This window comes from Astyanax mexicanus, chromosome 11, assembly GCF_023375975.1.
Source record: "Astyanax mexicanus isolate ESR-SI-001 chromosome 11, AstMex3_surface, whole genome shotgun sequence".
Lineage (NCBI taxonomy): Eukaryota > Metazoa > Chordata > Actinopteri > Characiformes > Acestrorhamphidae > Astyanax > Astyanax mexicanus.
Window position 1 is genome coordinate 34,349,403 of NC_064418.1, and position 18,068 is coordinate 34,367,470.

Below are 18,068 nucleotides of genomic sequence, written 5' to 3' on the forward strand. Positions count from 1 at the left end.
TCACCAATCAAAAGGACCACGTGCATGTCCATTCACCAGTCAAAAGCATCTTACATGACTTTGTTTAACCAATCAAATGCAGCTACAGTATATCCAGTACTGAGTCATTAACAGTGGTGGGTGTGTCAGTCAGATTTCAGCACAATGCAGGACTGCAATGGCAAAAACAGGCAAAGTTGTTGAAGCAGGAGTGCAACCACAGCCACGTTTTCAATCCAGGCTACCAAAACCAGCAGTTATACCATATATATGCATTGTTTTTTCTGCTAGCTTAAATGCTCTAAATGACAATATTTACAATATTTTTATTTGGAATTTGGGAGAGATGTTGTCCCTGGTTCATAGAATAAAACAACAATGTTCATTTTACTCCTTAAACATATACCTATAAATAGCAAAATCTGATTCAGAAAATGATTCAGAAACGGAAGTGGTCTCTTATTTTTTTACAAAGCTGTATATTAAAACATTTTAAAAAATGTTATTTTCAAAAGTGAAACAGCACTAATTATACTAATCACACATGAATATGTGTTCTTTATGCACTGATATGCACTTAATATGCTCAGAGAAGGTATATCTTATTCATACGAATAACATCATGGCTGTGATTCGGTCGCAGATCATCAGTTTATACAGACTAACACCACAAAAGTTAGCTTGAAAGCAAAAGTGGGAATAAGCGAAGATGGTAAACGTTAGGAGCGTGAAATGACACTGATTCTCTCCTCTTCTGTTTTGTGGAGTCGTCTTCAGGTGAACGCTGCGCATTTGAGCATTTCTGCTTGTTTTGCTGGGTCGTATTGGTTTTAGCTAGCCGGCTGGACTGTGGTTAGGTTAGCGTAGCTTGCTTTTTAGCTCAGCATTAACTTAGCTTGGTCTAGCCTGGCTGGTTAGCGTTCTGGCTGTCAGACGGCATTAGCCGAGCGATTTTCTTTCCCTTTTTTCCACGAAAAACGAGTCAGTGCTGCGGGCCATTACTCGGGAACACGTCGGCGGAGTGATACAGGTTTAGTGTGAGAAGGCCGTGATGTTATCACAAATATCATCACGGCTAGATCAGATTGTGAGGTCGGAACTAACTGTTGTATAAAAGGATATTCAGCCCAAATGGGTGACAATAACAGGACATAAATGTGCCATATCATGCACGTTTTCTAGTGTGCAGAGTAATCTGCAATAACAAACCAAAAACTAACCATATCAATAGATACTTTCAGAGCTTGCTCTGCACTGTCAGGTGTAAAAAATACCCATCACTTTAACAAAACCCCACAATGGCCATCACTACATTACTACATGTTGTTTATGTAGTATGTCTTGGCAGTGAAAGTACTAGTAAACAGCCTAATGCTTCACACAAGAGAGTTTGTCCTGCATTTTAGTGCTAAGCTGCTCTTTAGAACACTTATCGGCCACAGAACGCTCCCCGGCCTGACATGTGCAGCGTGGGTAAAGCACCAAGTCTCTGGAGGTTCCATCTGTCCAGCTGAATAACTCCCGCCACAAACATATTGCGCAAATTTGCTTCGAACAGACCTGTCCATCTTCATTGAAGCGCCTCGGCCAGAAATCGAATTACGGGATGTCTTTATTCATAATTCATATCTTTCTTATGAATAGCCGCTGCGCTACGCTGTCCAGCAGTAATGCATTCTCGACTGAACCAGATTACTCTCGAAAAATGCTGCTGATGTCTTGTTAGCCTGTATTGTTTTTTCTGAATATTGTGTTGCGTTGCCGGCTTAGTATGACTCCTTAATAACGGCGGCAATAATGGCGGCGTAATAAAGCACAATCTCCCTTTCTCTTTTACCTTTTTTTTTTTTTTTTTTTTTACATGTGTGGCGGCAAGAGTGCTGCTTATTAAAATCCATAACTAGCGGAGATAGCTGCTGAATTGCAGTGTAATTCTCCTCCTTCCTCCGTCCTACTCCAGGTGCTGTTAAATTGCAGTGTTCAGCAGAGAGCTTCTCTACCTGCCAAAGCCAGTGATTACACCTCCAATGTTATGCAATGTCTGTTTTATTCTTCAGCCAGAGATCATTGTTAGAGGCACACTCTCTTTCTCTCTCTCTCTCTTTCTCTCTCGCTCTTGCTCTCTGAAATGTTCCCTCAGCACAGCACCTCATAATTTATAAAAACACCAAAGGCCTGTGCACAGTAACAAGCCCAGGGAGCAGTTAATGCATGAAGTATTAAAGCGATGAGCTACCTCTACAGCAGTCAGTGGATGTCTGCAAGGCCAAACCGACAAAAACACACACACACACACACACACACACAAGCACACACACACACAGACACACACACACACTATAAGAATACAATTAGCCAGCGTATTCAATAATGCAGTGGCTCAAATGACCATTTATGTTCCAAAACACTTCAAGCATGTTACCGCTGATGCTATGGTGCTGCTATGATCAACGCCCATAACCTACAGACCATTTGGAACACAATACGTGATGGTTAATCAATATTTCAGCAGCTGGTAACAGAAGTAAAAGCTCATCAATAATGCTGCTCCTCTGTAAGCTCTGTAGACACTTATGAAGGGGGAGCGGGGGGAGTGCGTGCCGATGGAGGAGCTCTGAAAGCAGATATGGGTGTGGGTTTTCTTTAATCCACTGTGTTTGGCAGGACAACACAGACTGAGGCCGAATTTGTCTGAGGAGCTTTTGGCGCGAGAGCGGACGCTCGCTCACATTAGAGCTCCGGCCGAACCCGCTTCACTGAGCAAATCAGGAGAAAGCAGGCTCACGACAAAATAAATTAGATGTTATGGGACTGGAGCGGAGGAGCATAGAGAAATAGCGAGGAGAGAGAGAGAGAATAAATGACAGAATGAGAGAACGAAAGAATATGAGAACGTTTGCCGGAGACATAAGAGACCATCCGTACAAAACGGTTAGGCTAGCTCCACTCAATCTCTCTCTCTCTCTCTCCTTCTCTTTCTCTTTTTTTATTCCCGGCTCTTTCATTTCATTCAAAGTGCTCAGTAATGATACCACATTACCTCTGAAAGAGAAGAGGTCGTACTAGTGAGACATCAACCTCCACCACCCCACCCACTCTCTCTCTCTCTCTCTCTCTCTTTCTCTCTCTCTCTCTCTCTTTCTCTTTCTCCTCTGCCTTCCATTCAAAACCCACAGCACTGATTCTCTCATTGCTCAGGAGAGTAATAGCGAATCCCAGAGCCGGAAAGGCTAAGCAGCGTGTGGTGGACTGACCGTCTTTGCGGTGGTAGGTGATCTCCACTTTGCGCTCCTCCGAGCCCAGCAGGGCCTGGGCCACCTGGGCGATGGCGTGCCGCGTGGTCTGCTCCCCGTGCAGGAAGTCACACGTGCAGGGTCTCTGCATGATGTCCGGCCGGGAGAAGCCCGTCATCTCACAGAAGCCGTCGTTACAGTAGATAATGGCGCAGTTCTGCACGCGCGCATTGGCTATGATGAATTTCTTATCTGCAGAGGACAAAGAAAGTCAAGGTCACTTTTTGCATAGATTTAAACTTTATGCTGTACTTTTGTTGGTTTCTTGGTTTCTTTCCAGCTCGCTTTGGCCTTGACACACTTGTCCTTCACAAGAGACTTAGGTAGCTGCTGTATAGTTTAAGTAAATCTGGATGTGTGAGGCCAACATGGATTCACATAGAGTAGTCACATGACTGTATTCAAGTTTTTTTGAGTGCAATAAAATGTTTAAATAGATAAATAGACTAATATTTGTGCTACCCATTTGATCTGATGTTATTTAGATGGCTAATGCATTCAGACTAGAAATGATTATTAACAGCTTAGTTAAGACAGATAAAAAGATCTAAATCTAAATCTAAATCATTATTTCCTCTTGGGAATTAATAAAGTGTTACCTTATCTTACTCAGTGTTGCAGTATCATTGTCGATACAGGTCATGATAAATTAGTATCTGCTGTATTGTTTACACAAAAAAATCTGGATGTGTGAGGCCAACATGAATTCACATACAGTCACATAACTGTATTTAATTTTATTTAATGTTTATTGCTAAACTGACAAGCTAAATAGACATTTAAAACCATGAAATTATTCAATGCTTTTCATTCTCTTTGTTTTAAAATTTTATTACTGTATTGCTCTACTGCTTATTGAAAAATAATGCAATTATTCTCTCCAAATAAGACATTTCATAGACCGTAGCAGAGATAATGCAATGACAGAGCTGTCAAACACACACTGCATATATGACACTACTCATTTTCCCAAAATAGCCTTTGGATTTCATTCAAAAGCTGGAAAAGCTCCATTCATACATAATTTGTAATGGCCAAAGGCATGCATACAGTCTGCATAGGCAGCTTTAGTTATTAATACTGAGCGTAGTCAATGTGCATACGCCATATGAGAAAAACAACCATAAAAAAATCTTTAAAAACACTGTATTTGTTTTAAATATTGATATATTTAAAATTTGATATATTGATACACTGTTTTGAATAAGTACACACACTAGACAAAAATAATTGTGGATAAAGGCCGGCAGAGCACTTATATTTTATATTGTGGAATTTAGGAATCATGGCCTGAGCTTCTTTTTAAATCATGTTGAGAGAATACAAACTAGTAAAAAAAAAAAATAATAATAATAATAATAATAATAATATTTTTTGTTTAAAGCCTACACAATCAAACACAAAGTATCAATCAAATACGCTACATCAACACTTCCACCTCCTTTTAAGATTACTTTGTAGGGAAGTAGAATATTTGTGTTAGTCTGATGTTAGTTACATGGCTGTACTAAACAAAGCGCATTCAGACAAATGATTATAAACAGCTTAGTTTAAGACAAAATCTAATTTAGAAATCTAAATAATAATTTCCTCTTGGGAATTAATAAAGTGTTATCTTATTCAGCATTGCAGTATCATTATCGGTATTGGACATGATAAAGTGCCATCATGTCTAGGGCTGGGCAATATATTGAAAATACTGATATATTTGAAAATATTTTAGAAAAGCTCATAATATCAACTACTACGACATTGTGCAATTTATAAAAATAAATAACATGGGTTTTCTGTGTTGAATTAAAGGAGCATCATGACAGCTTTATTTTATCATCTCAAACACAATCCATTGTTTTATTGAGTTTCAATGCTGAGTCATAAATTTGGGTAGTATTTAATAAAATATGTATTTTTAATACTATTTAAAAATCTATTTAATAATGAAAAAAAAAACATAAAAGTAGAAGCGTATTGTTTCATATTTCCTTATAATTAGCAAAGCTTTGAGAATTACAAACACAAATAATATCTACACATACACACATTACCAGAACTGTGTTATCTTAATGTTGCCATTACATTATACAATATCTGCCATTCCTGAGAATCTAGTTCAGTTAGACAGGTACACTGTCAGAGAAAAGGTACAGTACAGGTACAGTCCTTCTCAAGTACAAAGAGTGCAGATGTACTCTCAAAGGTACAACATGACCTTTTGGGTCCAACTCTGTCCTTTAAAGTAGTACCACCCCGGTGACACTGTTGAACCAGTCTGTTCACTCTTAGAAAAAAGTACACACTTGTAAGGAACACCGGTGGACCTGAAGGACTGTTTGTACTTTGGTCAACAGAAACCTATTTTTCCATTTGGTCTAAATGATCCAGTCACTTCATTTGGACAAAGCAGTTTTTTTACAGTCCTGTGATCACAACCCAAACTCAATCATTAATTTTCTCTGATTAAATTATTGCTACTGATATACAGCTCTGACAATAAATAAGAGACCACTTAGAAATTATATATATATTTTTTTATTTACCAAATTGAAAACCTTTGGAATATAATCAAGAGAAAGATGATCACAAGCCCTCAAACCAAGCTAAACTGCTTGATTCTTTGCACCAGGAGTGGCATAACGTTATCCAAAAGCATGGTGTGTGACTGGTGGAGGAAAACATGCCAAGATCTATAAAAACTGTGATTAATAAAACAGGGTTATTGCACCAAATATTGAATTCTGAACTCTTAAAACTTTAGTCTGAAAGCTCTGCTTTTTGTTTATTTCAGACATTTCTAATTCTCTGCAAATAAATTCTTTAAATGACAATATTTTGATTTGAATATTGGGAGAAATGTTGCCCGTAGTTTATAGAATAAAACAACAATGTTCATTTTACTCAGACATATACTCTTGAACAGCAAAATCAGAGAAACTGATTCAGAGATCAAAGGGGTCTCTTAATTTTTTCCTGAGCTGTATATAAAAGATATTTCAAGAAACATAATGAGTTTTTTGTTGTTGTTATTGTAACACATCATATAGTTTACATGCAGCTTTAAAAACCCTATATTATTTAACCCTAAAGAAGTCCCACTGACTGAGGCTGGTTTTCATTGTCAAACTTTTTTTGCAGGTTGTTTGTGCTGTGCATTTACCTTTTGATTAAAAACACATATTTTGAATTCTATGAACTCTATGCTACATTTTTTTTAAAACCTTCGGTACTGTTTAATTGATTCGTCCCAGCTGGCACCCAACCGACCTTCAACGTTGAAATGTGATTGAAATATGATTGAAAGTAATGTCTTTCTGTTGTTTTAACACTGAAACAAAATTGAAACAACACTTAATGTTAAATGGTTGTGAAAATGTTACTATTTTACAATTGATCAACATAATGTCCTCAACCTTCTGACTTTTGAATTAGCATTTTACATTTCACCATCATACAATTTCAAATAACAGTTGGATGGAGGGATGAAAAGTATGCTTCTTAATTTAGCACCAATTCTTCACCATACCTGGGGGTATGGTCATGTTCTATTAGTTTTACTGTTGTGTTTTTGAGATCAGATGTTTAATCAGATGGGTAGTGGTGGGTAACATTCTTTATTCTCTGTAACTTTACTACAAGTATGTAAGTTTATTGTTAACACTCTGTTATCCACAGGACTTTCTAGTATTAGGGAGCTCTCTCAGCTGGCATTCCAGCGTTGAATCAACTTTTAATCAACACTGATGTTATGGTTGAATCAAAGTTAGATTTGGTGTTGATTTTGAAAAGTGAATCAACGTTGATATAGCAATGTTGTACGATCAACCTTTAATAAACCATAGCTCACTAAAACTAGAAAATACTATGGATAACAGAGTGTTAACAATAGACTTACATCACTGTAGTAAATCTGAGTATAACCCACCACTACCAATCTGATTCAACATCTGATCTCAGAACATGAACATACCCCCAGGTATGGTGAAGAATTGGTGCCAAATTAAAAAGCAAACCACTTTTTGATCTCTCCATCCATCTGTTTTTTGAAATTGTATGGTAATAAAATCTAAAATGCTATGTCAAAAGGACATTATGTTGAGTCAATGTTAAAATGTTAACGTTTGGACAGCCATTTAACATTATATCTTGTTTAACGTTGTTTCAACATTGAAAAAACAAAAGACATTACTTCAATCATATTTCAAACACATTTCAACGTTGAAGGTCGGTTGTGTGCCAGCTGGGATGGTTTATGAAAGGTTGAAAGTACGATTTTGAAATAACGTTGCTAAATCAACGTTGATTCACTTTTCAAAATCAACACCAAATCCAACGTTGATTCAACGTTTTTCTTTTTCGTTTCTCACAGTTTATCGCTCATAAAGCTAAAGTATGGCGTGAGGTAAACAAGCTAAACTCAGTTCGTCGTCTCAACTCGTTTTTTGTCTTCGTAAATTGTGATTGTGCACTTTTTTCACAAACTACCAAAACTGCGCTCACGATGTATCGCGTCCATACTCACTCTGTCCCTCGAATTTCCGGATTATTATCCCCAGAAAGGTGTTCTGCGGAGCCACATGACCCCTTCGCACCGGCATGGTTAGAAAATCTTCACTTTGTTCGGGTCCACGAGCGCTTGTGCTCCGCGAGCCCGCTCCCCGGTAAAGTTAACGTGGCTGCTGGGTGGTCCTCCTCCGGTCACAAATCATGCTTCTTCTCCATGTGTTGTTGTTGTTGTTTTTCTGTTGTTGTTCTTCTTCTGTGTTCCTCAAAGCCCTTTGTTGGCGTTGTTTAAGCGCGGCGGCGGGCAGCTGCAGTCCGGACGCTCGCTCGAACTCCTGGCGCGCAGCGACGAACCGGGACCGCGGATCACAGGACGCGCTGGCTTCAGTCCGAGGACCATCGCTTTCGGTGGAGATGGAGCAGTTCCTGGTGTTCGCGGTGCTGAGCGCGAGCGGAATGAAGACTGGGACTCGCTCGTGTGCCTCGCGCCTCTCTGCCTCTGATGGGAGGGGGGGGGGGCTGCTTCACAGCACGGTGCGCTCAGTTCTGCAGCCGCGCTCGAGGAGTAGAGCCGGGGTTCACAGCGCACATCGGTGATACGTAGAGGGGAGGGAAGGGGGAGGGGGTAGGAGGAGGAGGAGAAGGAGGAGATATAGAGGTGGGGGAGGTGAAGGCACGCTCCCATCGCTCTCATCGCTCTCATGACACGACACGTGGCTTTGTTTTCCACTCTTTAGTCACTGAGCAGACCAGGCAGGTACTACTTACTGTAGGTAGTGTCTACAAAACGATGAAGCATCACCTCATCTCGAGCTCAGCTTGAGAAACACTTACCCAACCAACCCAGAGCACCAGGAGAGTAACCAACCATGCTGAGACTGGGTTCACTGGTTCACAGCATAATAAAGCGCTTTGTGTCTCTGTCCATGGTGCTGATTTCCCCGTTTTGCTTTTACTTCTATGGCGGCTAGGCAATGAAGATTCTAGAGACCGTTTGGGCCCAAGGCAAAAAATCACAGAAGGCCCTTCTAGGCAGTTTTCATCATTAGTATGTTATGAATAACCTGACAACAGCAAACAAATCAAACAAAGGCCATATTACTACATATTACTTATAGAGTGCATTCAGCGGCTCATTCAGTGGCCAGTCCTGCTCAGAAAGCAGGTCTATGGACAGTCTCAGAAAGTCTTTTGTCCTAATGGCCATAAAACTGTTCAACTCTTCTCAGCACAGCAAATAAAAGACGCTTTTTCATTCTGGCCACTCTGGTCACTGAATGTACACACCCTCTGAGATGCCCTATTAAAATATAAAAAATAAAATATTTGTATAGTTTAAACCTATTCTGCACTACTAGTTTATTTATTGCCTACTGTTTCATCTATCTATCTATCTATCTATCTATCTATCTATCTATCTATCTATCTATCTATCTATCTATCTAACTAAAAATCAATATTATGCTATTTTAATCTTGCATCATTATATTGTTGTGGAAAATGAAAATGGTGTGCAATTTTAATTTTGTATCAAGCAAGTTGTAGCATGATGAGTATGGTTTAGTTCACCTTAATTTACATTGCAAGGGGCATATGATATATAAAACTATATTCTTATATACTTTACATACTTTTCTTTTTGTCAATTCCACAACTCGGTATTAGGTGTTGGTATTCTTTGCACTCTGCAAATGTGACTACTGCGCTTGCACACAATGCGATGACAATGCTAAATCAATATCTTTGTACATCCCTATCAGTATCAGGCAAAGTGATGTGATTCTACCCCAGTTTAGATCTGTCCATGGTGCTGATTTTCCAGTATGCAGCGACCCTGATGTTCCCTTTCGCTATGCTTACATGGTGGTCAGGCCTACATCTCTCTGAACCTTTAATGCCTGTGTAGGTCGAGTCAACATCATGCATATTTGGTGAATGGGTTTTTTCTCTCTCAGGGCATTCCTGTAGGCTTTAATCCATACATGTCCTGTCGACAGCACGCAGCTAATCTCTCCCTCGCTGCTACTGCCGCTGCTGCTGCTACTGCACTTAAAAACATGCAAATGTGTGCAGAATGGAAAAGCCTGTCTGACTGTAACATCTGCCTCAGTATTTCAAAGGGACTCAACACCCATCTGCTCCATTCAGAAAAAAAAGGAAAGGAAAGTGGACGACTGGGGGCATGAAGATGTAAACTGCGGCAGGCTTTACTGTACAAAGAGTCTTTTCCACGCTTTAATTCTGTTGGATGGAAAATCACAATTTTCACACTTCTCTTTAATACGATTAATAAAATAATTAGAAATACTTAGAAATCAGCCTTAAACAGTTCTTAGACGCTTCTGTTGTAAAAGCGAGTGATTATTCATAGCATTTTTTTTACACCTTGTTCATTTTGCACAATTTAATGATTTCCCTGATCCCAACACACCTGAATCAATCAGCTAATCGGCTTAACACCAACTCCTCTCAGAGATGCAGTGTGTGTTCAAGCATGGAGACCACTAAAATGCGTAGGGCAGGGTACCTCCGGGACCAAGATTGAGAAGCACTGCTTTATCCTCCTGAGATCCAGGAGGTTTCTTCATAATTGAATCCCATTCTGTCCCCAATTTGAAAGGTTAATTACCCCACCCACTCATTATGTCTCCCTCTATCACCAGTAATGCCCCCAAAACTAAAGGAAGAAGACTAGCATATGCCTCCTCTGATACATGTGATGGCATCCACCGCCTCTTTTTAAACTGGGGAAATACAAGTCAAGAAATGCCTGTGCTGACCAGCATTATGTTTAGAGAGAATGTCATTTACCCACCCCATCTACCCACCCTCTCTCAGACTCCCGCTGCTGATGGCAAGCTGCTCGAACGAGTGATCCTCTGATGATGGTGGTAGTTTAATACTTTGCTTTGATTAGACAATTTAATATTGTGATTGTAAGAAAACTTACACTGAAAAATAACTAAAATGTGCTTTGTTAATTTTTTATTATATATATGTCTTGTAGTGGACATTGAGTATTGCCTGGTCTCAGAATGTAGGGTTTATGTAATAGTATTTTTATGCAACAGTTAGTTCCGTCCTCACAGTCTGATTAGTTGAGAAGTGTTCTAACTATGCTGATATTTGTGATAACAGCACGGCATTCTCATGCTAAAGCTTTATGAATTTTTGGACGCATCACCGAGTAATGACATATACACACAGGACAGTTTTGAATCATCACCTCCAGCAGCAGCAGCAGCAGCCGCGTTAGCTTAGCACAGGCTAGCACCCAGTCAAGGCACACTCGCCCGCAGCCAGCAGTGCTGGCTTGTCTTTACATCAGTCAATACATCAGTCACCTCAGGCAACAGTCTGACAGCCAAAACGGTAACCAGCCAGGCTAGGCTAAGCTAAGCTAAGCTAGTGCTGAGCTAAAGTAAGCTATGCTAACCTTACCACAGTCCTGTAGGCGCAGCTAGCTAACCAACACCACCCAGCTAAACAGGCAGAAAAGCTTGCAAAAATGCAATTTTCACATGAAGATGACTTAGCAGAGCAGGAGAGGAGACTTTCAGTGTTATTTCACTGTCTTTTTCCCTAACTTTTACCAACCACCTTAACTTTCACTGTTCTTAGCTTATTCCAAATTTGGATTTCAAGCTAACATTTTTGGTGTTAGCCTGTATAAACCATATGCAGTTTTGTAGTTACAGTTCTGTTACAGTTCACTTGTTGTAGAACTACTTTTTGGCAGAAGGCACAGTCCATATTAAAGCATATTCACTATCAATTTTTTGAGGTTCTTTTATTTTCTTTATTCATTTTGTAAAATAAAAACTGTTGTATAAAAGCAATAGAACACTGGAGGTCGTGTGTTATCGCGAAAAACATCACAGCTGTGATGATCTACGGCACTTGTGATGTTATTCGCGTTAGCACACTCCATCTTGTGTTCCTTTGTTTAAATATTTACTTTTATGTGGATTTTTTTTAACATTTATTTTCTTTTCATTCACACAAAAAACAGGAGGAAGAAAGAAATTAATCTGAACATTAAAGGCATTTTCTAAAGATGAGCACCTTTTACAGGTTTGTGTGTTATAAAATATTTCTAAAAATATTTCTAAAAAAAAAACTCAATTAGCCCTTTTCTTACCTAGGTATGGAAATTGGGTAAAATTGGAGGGCAGTAATTTCTAGTGTCCACTACAGATTTTAAAATAATTTGATTAGTAGCAACAGAAACAAAATCTATGCAAAATATCTATCACTTCCATGAAAGCTGCAATGAGTGGCCATTTGAAAAGAAACTCTCATGTGCTCGTTTGGCCACACGCCCACAACTCAAATGTCTCAATGGACAGCCCGTGATGTCCTCTTGACAGTGCACTAGCAATCAAACAGATTCCATAAAGGGTACTTGACTTATAGGTCCCAGAAAATGCCAGGTCTCAGGAGGATATATTGTAGCTAGAGCTGTGAACACTATAATGGCTATATTGTTCTACTACGTGATAGAAAAAAGTTCTGTGTCACCAAAAAGGATATGATCCTCTTGTTAAAGGGCAAGTAACCATTTCATTTATGCTACAATCTTTATTCTCAAACAATGCTGCTCATGATTACGTATGGCCAGTCAATGTACGATAATTTACCATATGAAAAGTCAAGTGACAGCAGAAACCAAAAAAATAAAATAAAATAAACTAGAATGTGACTGTTGAGATTTTTGGATGTTGTTACAAAGTCTACTATTTCCTCAAAACTGCACTGCATCTGTTGCATTTAAAAAAAAGCACACGCTGCTAGCACTGCCTAACTCTTGACAGCTTAATTACGTCTGCAGCAGACGCTGATGTATCACTGATGACAGACGGAAAAGCAGAGACTCTGCCGCTGATCTGAGGTCAGGATTAACTTGAGCTGACTCAAAGCAGAGTAGGGAGCAGATCATGAGACTGTAGGTGGGGGAATTGTAACTTTCACTGAACCTGTTCAGGGGTGTCAAGGTGGCTTAACAGGGGTTATGTAAAAAGTTAAAAATCCCAGAGGTTACTGCCTGGTTTCTGGTTGAATTTTAATGTACTCATTCCACCTTAAGAAAGTGCAACTTGTTATCATTACAATTTCTATGATAGGCTGTGATTAAAAGACCTGGCTTCCAAATACATAAAATGATTTCTATTTTTACTTTAATTAGCACAAAATTTGTTTGGTAAGCTCATTGACCCTTGACCTACATACACAGGTGAATCCAATTATGAGAAAGGGTTAAGGAGCCAACTGCAAGTTTTTCTCCACTTTGCATCTACTCTGAAAAGTGGCAACATGACAGTCTCAAAACAACTCTTAAATTACCTGAAAACAAAGATTATGGAACATCATGGTTTAGGGGAAGTATAGGAGTATAGTGAGGAAATGGAAGACCAAAAGCACAGTTCTAGTTAAGGCCTGAAGTGGCAGACCAAGAAAAATCTCAGATAAACAGAGGAGAAGGATGGTGAGAACAGTCATAGTCAACCTACAGACCTCCAGAGCGCCAAAAACCTACAACACATCATCTTGCTGCAGATGGATTCACTGTGCATCGTTTAACTATTTAGCGCACTTTACACTGAAGAAAAGGTTATATGGGAGAGTAATTAATGCAGAAGAAGCCTTTTCTGAGCACACGCCATAAACAGAGTCGCTTAAGGTAAGCTAAAGCTAAATGCATGGCAGAAAAAGAACACAGCATTCCAAGACAAACACTTAAAGCTACCCACAGTAAAATTTGGTGGTGTTTTCATCATGCTGTGGGGCTGTGTGATCAGTGCAGGTACTGGAGATCTTGTTAAAGTTGAGGGTCACATGGATTTCAGTCAATATCAGCAGATTCTTGTTCAAGAATGTTCAAGAAAAAGTGAGGAAACCGAAGTTGCTTCACAGTTGTATACTTTAACAAGACAACGGCCCTAAACACTGAACACTTCTCAAAATATACTAAAGCATTCACGCAGAGGAACAACTACAACAATGTTCTGGAATGATCATCTCAGTCCCCAGACCTGAGTATTATTGAAAATCTGTGGTGTGATTTAAAGCGGGCTGTTCATGCTCAGAAACCATTAAACCTGACTGAACTGGAGATGTTTAGTAAAGAAGAATGATCCAAAATAACTTCAACCAGAAGCCAGACTCTCATAGGAAGCTATAGGAAGAGTTTAGAGGCTGTTATTTCTGCAAAAGGAGGATCTACTAAATATTGATGTAATTTTTCTGTTGGGGTGCCCAAATTTATGCACCTGCCTGGGATCACTGGATCCTTTTAAACTTTTAGTTTCTGAACACCACCAGAAAGTCTATGACTGTTTTAAATTAGTTTTTTAATGAGTTTATTTTTTCTTAATATTTATTTATTTGTATTATTTTTTCTTTATCACTTTTTTATTCTAATGTTTTATATTTTGATTATTATGTTCAAAGTTAATTATTATTATTGATTTTATAATTTCTTATTATTCTTATCATTTTACTTTACTTTTATTGTTATATTTTTCTTTCTTTTATATTTTATAAATTCTTTACTTTTTTGTGTGTCAATTAGTTTTTATGGTCTTTTACAATTTTCTATTTTACATATATATATTATTAATATCGTTGCTGTCCAATGAAAAACACTTCTCCATTTTTGTCGATTTTTAGTTTACTAGATAATGTGAATAAACAAACTGTCCCTTACACTGTGCCAAAATTTCTTGATGAACGGACCAATAGAAATTCTTAAAATTGACCTGAAATAAACTCTTTTTACATTGACTTCCATTGAAAGTTTACAAGGTTTTTTTTTCTCTCTCCTGTAAAGTAGCTGTTTTGGAGATAAGTGTTTTTTTATTGGACAGCGATGATATATTAAATGTTGATTTAAAATTATTATTTTTTTATATATTATTTTTTTCTATTTTATTCTTTATTATTTCAAATTTCTTATTAAATGTTTTCAATCCCTTTTATACTGTAAATGCTCAGAAACATTGTAAATGAGGGTCACCTTTAATGTATTCCTGAGTGAAAATAAAGGTTGATTGATTGATTGAAAGAATTATTGTACACTTTCTGTAAATCCTTTAAACTTCATTTCATTTCTCAAACATCACTGTGTTCGTCTGATATATGATATATTTAACTAAAATTGCTGATCCTAAAAAAACAATGATTTATTAAGGAAAATCACGAAAATAGTTAGGGGTGCCCAAACATTTTCATATTACTGTAGACGTGACTTGATTTGACTATTCCTTACGATGTATGTATATCTACAGTAAAGAAGCCCATTCAGAAGATGAAGCTGACAGTGCCAGTACAGAGTTCAGCGATGCGAGGACTAATTCATCACAACAACGATCTCCTTCATCACACACACACACAGAGGAATGGGATTGTTTTCCCTGGCAATCCGTAGCACTGGGTTCTATTATTGTAGTGTCAGTCATGTTAATTCATGAGAGAAGACAGTTCTTTAGATGTTTAGGGAGCTGTAATTTTCTCCTGATATGAGAGGAGACTTACACAGAGCAAATGAATGATGCCTCATATGCCCTCTCTCTACGTGAGCAGAGAGTGAGTGGCAGAGTGAGAGTGAGATTGAGAAATAGAGAGAGATGTTGTTTATGTGTAAGAGGACAGTGGAGAATGTACGTGTACTGCATGTGTGTATCACAGTGTGTGTGTGTATAGATCTGTTGGAGAGTATGCAGCCTGTGTTGGTGTCGATCTCAGTCAGTGCTCCGTCCTCCTCAGGCTTCACAGCTTCATCTGTGCTCTCTTATTAAATCACACTCTGCCACTGAGGCCACTGCTGCATTTGACCAATTACTCACACACACAGTGACCCCGGCACTGCCCTGCAGACTGCCTACTGGAGCGTTCAAATCAGCACCACTCAGAATCAGCCCAGTGTTTACCATTCTCTCCTCGTGCTCCTGATACCCACCATGTGGCCTTCAATCTCAACATCGCACACGAGCTCCCATCTGCCACGACGTCAAACTCTATAAAATGAATAAAAAAAGTAAATGAATTAGGGCTGTAATTTGAATTTCATTAGCATTTAAGATGTTTTGATTACTGCTTACTGATGTTTATCCATATACAGTATTTTCTATTATGTTTAGTTTGGGGGACTGTGACAGCCATAGCCAATGGGAATTTTGTTTTGTGTTTTGGACCTTTATGTTACTGTACATCAGATGATGTGCCATTTTTATACCCAGAATTAGCTAGTGTTTTAATAAATAAATAATAAATCTTATCATCCCTTCATCAATAATACCTCTTTTCCACCAACAATGTGCTGGTGCGAACCTTTTAAAAAAACGGCCCGTGTTTTCACAGCTTTAAGAAATCATTCACTACGTATGTGAATGTGGGCATAAACAGAAGTCGGGGGACGATTTTAAAACAACATGGCGGAACATGGTGGAACCCATGCTCCTTTTGAAACTGGCTGCTATCTTCAGTGGACCACTGTTGATTCATTTTTATTCCTTTAGCTGCTTCTGCTGCTCTTAGCTGTGAATGGAGGTGAGGTTTGTAAACAACTTTGCCCCGGAGACGCTTCAACGCCCCGCCCTTTGGCTACACACGTCACAGGTTCGCTGGTTTCAGACCAGCAAGATTGTGGGGCCAGAACAGACCCAGCTATTCTGGCCCAGAACCTGTGATTTTGTGGCGGAAACGCAAAGAACCATTTGGGAACTTTGCACCAGCACCGGCACCATGCCGGTGGGAAAGCGCCTTAAATAAGTGCCTTTGGCGGCACGGTGGCTTAGTGGTTAGCACGTTCGCCTCCCAGCACTGGGGTCTATCCCCTATCTGGGTGGAGTTTCCATGTTCTGCCCGTGTCTGCGTGGTTTTCCTCAGGGGACTCCGGTTTCCTCCCACAGTCCAAAAACATGGAGATCAGGTAAACTGGATACTCTAAATTGCCCAGAAAATACTATAAAAATTGATCTGGTGTGTTTGTGTAAAGTGTGTAGTATGTATGTATGTTTGTGTGTGTGTAAAATGTGTGTGTATGACTGTGCCCAGATATGGATTGGCACTCTGTCCTGGGTAATTGCTGTAGTGCCCGATGCAGTCCTCCAGGTGGACGGTCGTTTCCGGTTAAGAGTACGCTGTGCGCTATTGGCTGCCACTTCTCACCGGTGTGTGGATGAGTGTTAATGTGTAATGTGCTTGTGTGTAAAACATGTAAATTGTAAAGCGTCCTTGGGTTTCAAGAAAGGCGTTATATAAGTTGAACTTCATTCATTCATTAAATGTGTCCTGTACCACTGGCTAAAATGCAAGCCCAAAGCATGTTTGATCCTCCCCTATGTTTAGCAGTCTTCTTTTAAACAATTCCATACCCATTCTCTCCACATATACCTTCATGTTTTAACTACAATCAATCTCAATCACTTACATGCATCAGACCTGTTTAGATGTTGCCTTCTAATGGAGGTCAATGGAGGTCATATTTAAGCAGTTATTGCTGCTCAGTAGAACAGTGCACCAGAATATACCTGATAAATCATCCTAAAGATACAATAGTCAAAAAACAGACAATCAAAATCATTCCATCACAGTATGTTAATGTGCTAATGCATATTAATGACCAGAATGTTGAGAGTTGTTAAATTAGAGTTGATTTTTAAAAATATTTCAGTCGTGACAGCAATAAACAGATATTGCTTCTTACTCTCAAACATTTTTCTTTTCATTCTAACTGTCTGAGCCAAAATATGCCACATAATATATTAAAAAGCACTCTAATAAAAACATTAAATTCTATATTAACATAGTCTGAAATCCCTCTCAGGAATGTCAAGTTCTTTTCAATTGCAAAGATCCTCAATGCAAACAGTTCAGCATGTGCCTAAATAAACAACATATTGACTGACCTTCTAACTGATTACTAACACATTACTGAAGAATTGATTATTACTCGTCTGATCCTGAGTCAAGGTTGAGTGGGATGTAAGGAATGCCACCATGTCTTTTTGGAAGCACCCTTTACAACAGTAATCAGCAATCTTTCTTAATAATGGCTTGTTGGAGTTCATGTCTGTGGTTTGGAAGTTTATTCCAGCAAACTAATACCCAGTATTAGTGTTGCGTTCCTAATAAAGTGATTGATATGGGTGTACCACGAAAGTAGGTAGTACCATGCAAAGTAGTCTTTTGTATTTGGCTGTTTTTTTTTCTGGCTATTTTGCATTGGGTCGCACTGGGTGGTCTTTACTGGAACTTTTCAAGAACTGATATGCACTCACACACCTTATACCTACACAA

General features: G+C 38.9%; 1 protein-coding gene across 1 annotated transcript in view; it reads right to left on the minus strand.

Moving 5' to 3' along the window:
- The window catches only part of LOC103027310 (potassium voltage-gated channel subfamily H member 7), a 105,838-nt gene extending 97,507 nt beyond the window's left edge, over positions 1–8,331 (minus strand). Inside the window, exons 1-2 of the mRNA XM_049484983.1 lie at positions 7,789–8,331; positions 3,234–3,464 (exon numbers count right to left, since the gene is read on the minus strand). Coding sequence (XP_049340940.1) covers positions 3,234–3,464; positions 7,789–7,864 — 307 coding nt within the window. The 5' untranslated portion in view covers positions 7,865–8,331. The remainder of the gene's footprint in view (positions 1–3,233; positions 3,465–7,788) is intronic.
- Between the last annotated feature and the right edge of the window lie 9,737 nt (positions 8,332–18,068).